Below are 7,716 nucleotides of genomic sequence, written 5' to 3'. Positions count from 1 at the left end.
CACCCCCCCACACCCCCTCCACCCCCGTCCATGGAAAAGTTGTCTCCACGAAACCGGTCCCTGGTGCCAGAAAGGTTGGGGACCGCTGGTTTAAGAAACTGGTAACGTGTTCTTATGGACTGCGTAGCTCCTTTATTTATGTAGTACCACTAATTACTCTGTTTTAACCCAAGAGGTATTCATGCAATGCTTAATGCTATAAACATAGCGCATTGCCATATGTGACTAATTTAAAGGTTTTAACATGGTTTAGCCTTTTAAGAACTTATAATTTAGGGCAAAGAGGATGTGTACTTAAATGGAGCTGATGAGGTAAGAGAGAAGGCAATGGGTACCGAGTACCATGTGAGCAAGTGCCTGCATGGCCAGCGATCCTGAAGGCAGATGTCTTGCCTGTTGGCATCACACGATGGCCTAACAGAGGGTCTGGAATGTCGGAAGCCTGACCCAGTGAGGTATTATGGGAATATTCACAGCAGTTATTTCATATTTGATAATTTTATGTAAACTTAGTAGTTCCCTTTTGGAATGCTTGGATTGATTACGTATAAAAAGTATCTTTTCCAAACCCACAGAAGGACAAGAGGATGTGTTTAACAGCAGTTGTAGTCATAGTATGTTTAGAAATGTACTTGTTTTATAGAAATAAAACATTTCATGTAAAATAATTTCAGCAGTAACTAAAATTTCTATTTTTTTAAAATAAGTGCATACCTTTTCTTCATATATACCTCTGTTGTCATGTATGTATGATATGTGTGTATATACGCATATAAACACAGGAAATTTCAAGGAAAATGTCTATATGCAATTTCCCCTACTGATTGGTGAATCTGTGTGACTGTTCCCTTTGGCACCCAGTCATTTTACCAGTCTTGTCTATGTTCTGTATTGTACATTTTTGGTGGTGTTAGACTCTGAAAATTGGTGTCATTATGGCCATTTTCTGCTCTTTGAAATCAGAGTTACAGTTGTCTTCTAGTTCAGCCTTCTAGAGAGTACAGCATAGTCTTAGTAATTAACTCTGAGTGAAATACTAAAGCTGAAAATTTTGCATTTTAGTAATCTAAGTCTTTTGAGAGTAAGTTTATGAACCTTAATATAGAAAGGAACTAACTAAAAAATAAATGAAAAAATCAACAAATCTGTTAGAGAATCCAAAATCAGCGGTGACAGAAAATAACACATTGGAAATTAACCATAGAGATTTAAAGGATGCCGCTAGGTTGCTCTTCATGGTCTTAAGGTTGCTTTTTCATAAGGACCACAGTTTGCTCATGGATGAAAACATTGTCCTTTTTCCTAGGTGTGGCAAGTCTGTGCACATTCGGTTTCACTACTTTTTCTTTTTGGCTGTACCACGTGGCTTGTGGGATCTCAGTTCCCTCACCAGGGATTGAACCTGGGCCCTGGCAGTGAAAGCCTGGAATCCTAGAGCTAGCCTTCCTTAGGAATCCACTAGGCCACAAGGGAACTCTCTGTTTCAGTACTCTTAATTCTGAATTTTGAGAAGTGGTAGCAAAAATGAGGTTCTGTATGATTATCTGTTTCATCCTTAATGTATACTTACCCTCTCTAACCTGACTCTCTCCTGTAAAGTACATTAGAATCTCCAGACTAAAAACTGTAAATTTTATTTATATCAGGTCTCGAATTTATGTGGAAGGGAAAGTAGACTATGGTGAATATATGGATAAAAATAATGTGAGACGACAAGCAACAACAATTATAGCTGGTAAGGCTCTTGTGATAATAGCTATTCTGTTTTTTTTTTTTTTTCTCCTTTCCGTTTTTGAAAGCTTGGCTGTGTTGTAACTTTACCTGAGGCTGTTAGTACTGATGCCAATGGGATTGTAAGGCACTTCACCAGGAGAATTCCAAGTGAGGTTTGTGGGCTTGCTCCAGGTTTCTACATTTATCTCTTCCTTTAGAAAATTATCTCTGTACTCACAGTTTTAGTTCACAAGTAACTTATCAGTTGAACTGTCTATGCCAGTACTTACTATTTGGACTTAGAAAACCTTTAGTGTTTTTGAAGGACATGGCCTAAACAGGGAAAAGCATGTGTTGAGACAGAGTTATACTAAAGTGAGTGGCGTTAGACATTTGTGCAGATTTGTTCAGAACCTGTTTGGTACTTAACATGATGATTTTGTTTTAAATTCCTTTTGTTCTCATTAAACAAAATACAAAACAACATAGAAAAGATGGACACATGGAAGCTTCAGGAAGTTAAGAAGATATCCTCTAGAGCAGAGTTTTCAAACTTTTCTGAAAATTCTACAAGAATTTTGAAAATAATATACCCCTGTGGACATGTTTAAGTCGACATTAAATTTTTTTAATATAAAGTTATGTTACTCTTAAAGGTATTAATGGATCTAAATATTATAGCTATTTGGTATCCATCATCATTAAAAAAGATACAAACTCCTCAACATTTGGAAATTTTACATTATTCCCTTTTCTCTGAACTTGTTTTTCAATTTCATTTTCTCCTCAGAAGTGTACCTTAACATTGTATAGTCAAGACTCTTGTCATTCATTCAATTAACTGTAACAAAAGTACATGCATAAATAGAAATTTAAAAATATTAAAAGAAATTCTGCAACAGTAGAGCTCTAAATGTTAGGTTTCTCCTTGAATTGGGTTATCATTACAGTTGTTTTTAGAACATGATTGACCAAAACAACTTTAGTATATATGTATACAAACTAAAATTTTATTGAAAATGTATCTTAATGAGATAGATGATGCATTTTTTGCCTTTTGGATAAATTGCTAAAAAAGTATTCATTCTGTTTTCTTGTTTTTTATCAATATAAAAAGTGAGAAACCTTGTTTTGATAAATAAGTAGATGGGAATAAAAGAACTTTTATTATAGTAGTATCTCAATATTTATGAACTTCTGAGGTATGCCCAAATTAGATATCATTTAAAAATTAATTTTTTTATTATGGAAAATGTCAAACATACACAAAAGGAGAGAGAATAGTAAGAAACGAAAACTCCCATCATGCAGCTTTAACAATTATCAACAGATGGCCAATATTATTTCATCTATGACCCAGCCCCCTTTTCCCCCACCTGGATTATTTTGAGGGAATCTCAGACATTATATCATCCATAAATATTTCAGTAGGTATCTCTGAAAGATAGATTCCTTTTTAAAACATAACTATAGTGCTATTATCACACCTAATATTAAGAAATTATTGTAAAAATTTTTTTACCAGATGTCGTAGTATTGAAATTTCTTTGACTGCTTCATAAATACCAGTCCATACATCATATTACATGGTTTATATGTATCTTAAGTGTCTCTTATTTTCTTTTTTTAAACAACAGAAATGAATTTTCGCACAATTCTGGAGGCGAAAAGTCTGACAACTGTCTCCTAATTGACAGATTTTTCTCTTATCTTTCTCTTTTCACTTGCTCCAGAGTTTGTCTTAACTACTGTGCCATATGGATAAATTATAATTTGTTGTAAATAATAATCGTATATTTTCTTACTGGTTTCTTTGAAAGTATACTGACCTTGATAACTTAGATGAGGTTTTTTCTGACTGGTTTGCTTTCATAATTCTTGAGTGTTGTGACAGTAAATTACTTCCTGCCTGCCCTGTTCCTCCTTGGGTCAAGCCTCCAGACGTATCTACCTATTCAAAAATTTTTTTCTAGACCTGTATATGGTATAGAACTACCCCTGTGATTTCAGCAGTGGAAGATCAAGCTTTCTCATAAAATAATTGACAGTTTAAAATCTATTGATCATGTATTTATGAAGCATTCAACACTTTCATATTCCACTGTAAACCTATTGTGAGGGCTGATTTTGGTTTGTGTGAATTGTTATAAACCAGGCCAAACAGAAGCATTTCAAATTATCAGCCTTTTTTTTTTCTTGTCACCAGTATTCACTAGCATGAATGATTAAGCAGTTAACATAGGTTTATGGCTAATAGTAAAATTGAACAGGTCTTTAGTGACATTAGAATGGAAGAGAATAGAGTTTTAATTTGGCTTATCTGTTTTATAGGCCATATTTTTTTCTCCTTTGGATCAATGTAGCTTAAAAATAACCACCAGCAGGTGGCACGCTTGTCTTTTTTACACAGTGATGTCAATTCTGATAATCTCTTATACTAACCATTCTGTTCCAAAACATTCTAGTTTTAGAAGACTACAGTCGTCAACAAATATTCAATTACTATATAACAGCCGTTTTTGAATAATTCTGAAGTTTTAAGAATGTAGATCTTTCGGTGTTACACGGGAGATACTACTTCTTTTCCTTTGCTTGTCTTAAACTAACTCTTTCTACACAATATTTTAAGAGCAATGTCTGATGTTTTTGGATAAAAATGTTCTCTGTGAAATACTGATAGTAAAAATTTTCTCAAGAGTGAATATATAAAACTCATTCTGTTCTAAAATTTAAAAATAAAATGTGTTCTGTATAAGTGTTCAGACTTAAAAAACATAAATAAGTCTGTCTGTGCGATGGGGCCGTTTGTTGAACCCTGTCCTTCCTCCATCCCTCCGGCCTGTGGACTGTGTTGCCGGGATCCTTTTCTCTGTGAGGATGTGCTCCCCGGTTTAATGGCATCTGTCTGAGCACTGCAAGCATCAGAATTTGTGACTAGCGCTTCTGTAGAAAGTTATCACTGAGAAGACCTTAGCTATCTTCAGGGAAGATGAGAAGTATCCCACCTTTTCTCACAAGGTCTGAGCTGTTGATCAACGGTTGAAGCCCAGCTTTTAGCTCCATTATGCCTATTGTATATACCTCTCAAGGACATAGCAAGCAATATAGCAAGAACATAATATTTTGAGAATTTGTCTAAAGTCTTTTCAGTGAATAGCACTAAAATATGTATGTGGTAGAGGGGAATGATTAAATGAGATGGAGGAAGCATTCTGAAAATAACATTTATGCTTTGGCTTCTTTACAGATAACATTATATTTCTGAGTGACCAGACGAAAGAGAAGGCATAGAATGGACGATTCTTCTTTGGCCATTGTTTGGTACAGTCTCGTTTCCAAATCTTGATAGTCTTTATAGTTTCTGAAGACAAGAATTAAAATACTCTATGTAAAATGAGTGATAATATTTTTCCTGACTGCTGTTCTCCTTCCCCTTTTCGTGTCATGAACCTTGGTAGCTCCTGTATGTTATGGCATTCACTAGTTTTTTATTCTTTAAGAGACAGTTTCTGTGTATAAGTATACAAGATAGTGAACTGTTAGGGTCATCCGTGTTGTGGCAGAGGGATAACTGCCCTTTCGGAAGCTCCCCCCCTTTTTGTGCACACTTGTATTATAGTATTGATTTAGCTACTCAGTGTTTATTGAGCATTGCTGTACGTCATACATTTATCCCATGGTTGTAAATACAGATTTCCTTATCTCTTTGGTGTATAGACTAGAAGGCAAGAACTGTATCTTCTTTATGTACCTGCATCTTAACCATTGCTTGGCACAGAATAGGCAATAAATGTTGACACATGAATGATCCCAATGGGATATTAAGCTTTAGCCTAAATTGTAGGGGCTTGCTGAACAGTGCTTAATATCTAATCTAAATAGCTTCAAGATGAACCTACATGGGGCTTCCCTGGTGGCGCAGTGGTTGAGAGCCCGCCTGCCGATGCAGGGGACACGGGTTCATGCCCCGGTCCGGGAAGATCCCACATGCCGCAGAGCGGCTGGGCCCCTGAGCCATGGCCGCTAAGCCTGCGTGTCCGGAGCCTGTGCTCCGCAATGGGAGAGGCCACAACAGTGAGAGGCCCGCGTACAGCAAAAAAAAAAAAAAAGATGAACCTACATTCTTCACGTCTTCTGTTTTTGGACAATTTCACTAGTAGCATTTGTGAAACAGAGTTTACTAGCAGTAAAGTCCTAAAGTATAACTAGGGATGAAGTAGTCCATCTCCAGGTGATGACATAGGCTCTGGTTTCACTATTTTCTATCTTTCTAAACCCCATTCTCTGTCCTTTTAGTCTCATACAGACTCTCAGGGGAGTCCCTGCCTCTCCAGGTTAGCGCCCCAGGTATGACATTTTCCTCTTATTTTTCTACATGGTCTCTTGTTGTACATACTGTGTACAATTGTGTATGCACAGTTACCTTTATTATAAGATTCTGACAGAGTACTAGTAATTTACTAGTAAAGATTACATAAAACAAACTCAGTTTTTTAATGCATCTTTTACTTCTACGTGTCCTCTCCCCTCTGCCTGAGAGAGTGTGGTGCTAACTGTAGCTTAGACCCTGCTGGACTTTAACAGGTTCAGAATTCACACGTTATTTTATGGACCCTTGACTTTTTGTTTTAAGGTATTTTCTGCACACATCAGCAGCATTTTGTACTCAGCTTGTTTAAGGAAAAATGGAGTTCCTTAGCTTTATCCTTTCTTTCGCCCAGGAACAGTAGAAAATTAATTACTGTTTCCTCATATCAGCTATCTTTATTTCTTTTTAAATTTTAATTATTTTTTTTCCACCATCTTTTTCTCTTTTTCCTGTAGCTGGCACCATTAGTCAGCACATTAAGTCTGCTCTCTCGAGTTCCCGCATTAAAACTGGTGATGTAGTCTTCACTCCTTTACGCCACATTCCTTAAGCAAAATTGTAAAGTAGGTAAGATTTGTCTTTTGGGCAACTTTTAATTTTTTTCCTCAGCAAAGGTACTTCTATGCTCCTTCAAAGTTGTGAGAAGTTAATGTGGATTAGTATTCCTGTTTAAACTGAGTGATGACTCTGTGCTTTGGGAAAGTGACATGGTGAACAAAACTGCTTAATTACCAACCCCAAGCGATTCTGAGTCCAGGGTGCAGGGGCAGAAGAAGAGTGCGTCCTCCAGGATCCCCGCGAGCCGAGGGGCTCTTCTGCAGACTTCCACTGGAGCTTGCTTGAGAGGCTCTGAGGCTGGGCAGCAGGGCTTTCAGAGTCAGGTGTTCAGTGCAGAGGCCTCAGCGTGCGTGTGATACTGCAGACCCGGGGTCCACAACCAGGCAGGCTGTGGGAGCATAAACTCTGCCCTCCCCCCGCAGGCAGCCCCGTCTCCTGAGAAACTTTCTACTGTTCCGAGCCTAGTCTCGGAGTAGACCTGTGGAATCTGATAGCAGTAACAGACCGTAGGGGTCTTCTAGTCCAAGTTTTGTGTCCTGCATTTCCTTTTTTCATGTTCTTACGGTGTCAGGGAATGTACCTGCAGAAAACTGCCCTGTGACTTTGATTTTGGGATTCTGGGTTAGGTAGAAAGATGCGTATGATACATGGAAGTGTGGGAGCAAAAGTATCAAACAGCATGTGTGGTGTTATTCCCGTATTTGAAAAAAAGTAATTGATATAAATATATACTTAGAAGAGTCTGGAAGGAGAAAAATCAAAATGCTCTGATGATCTCTGAGAAGATTATGTATGATTTTCCTTATTTTTTACAATTTTGTAATTTTTTTTTTTTTAGCATCGAGTATGTATTACCTTTATAAGAAGAAGAAGTAAATAAAGCTCTTTACATTTTTGGGGAAAAAAATCTTTCCATTATTTCCAAGCCAGGCTTGCTCTCCTCATTCATGTTAAGCTAGTACCACTTCATGTGCTAGAGGTGAACAAGATATTCTTTCATGCAGTTTTTCCCGCATTATCTGTATCGTAACATCTCATGCTTAAACACTTCATTTCTTTTTTTTTTTTTTTGTATT

At 37.0% G+C, this 7,716-nt stretch overlaps 1 protein-coding gene across 1 annotated transcript in view; it reads left to right on the top strand.

Moving 5' to 3' along the window:
* Positions 1-5,518, top strand: part of SSBP1 (single stranded DNA binding protein 1) — a 9,615-nt gene extending 4,097 nt beyond the window's left edge. Inside the window, exons 6-7 of the mRNA XM_024758082.1 lie at positions 1,647-1,735; positions 4,961-5,518. Of these exons, the coding sequence (XP_024613850.1) occupies positions 1,647-1,735; positions 4,961-5,004 (133 nt within the window). The 3' untranslated portion in view covers positions 5,005-5,518. The remainder of the gene's footprint in view (positions 1-1,646; positions 1,736-4,960) is intronic.
* Positions 5,519-7,716: the final 2,198 nt, after the last annotated feature.

Source organism: Neophocaena asiaeorientalis, unplaced genomic scaffold (assembly GCF_003031525.2).
Source record: "Neophocaena asiaeorientalis asiaeorientalis breed wild unplaced genomic scaffold, Neophocaena_asiaeorientalis_V1.1 scaffold206, whole genome shotgun sequence".
NCBI classification, from domain to species: domain Eukaryota; kingdom Metazoa; phylum Chordata; class Mammalia; order Artiodactyla; family Phocoenidae; genus Neophocaena; species Neophocaena asiaeorientalis.
Note: the sequence above shows the minus strand (reverse complement) of the source record. Positions and strands in the feature narration are given on the sequence as shown.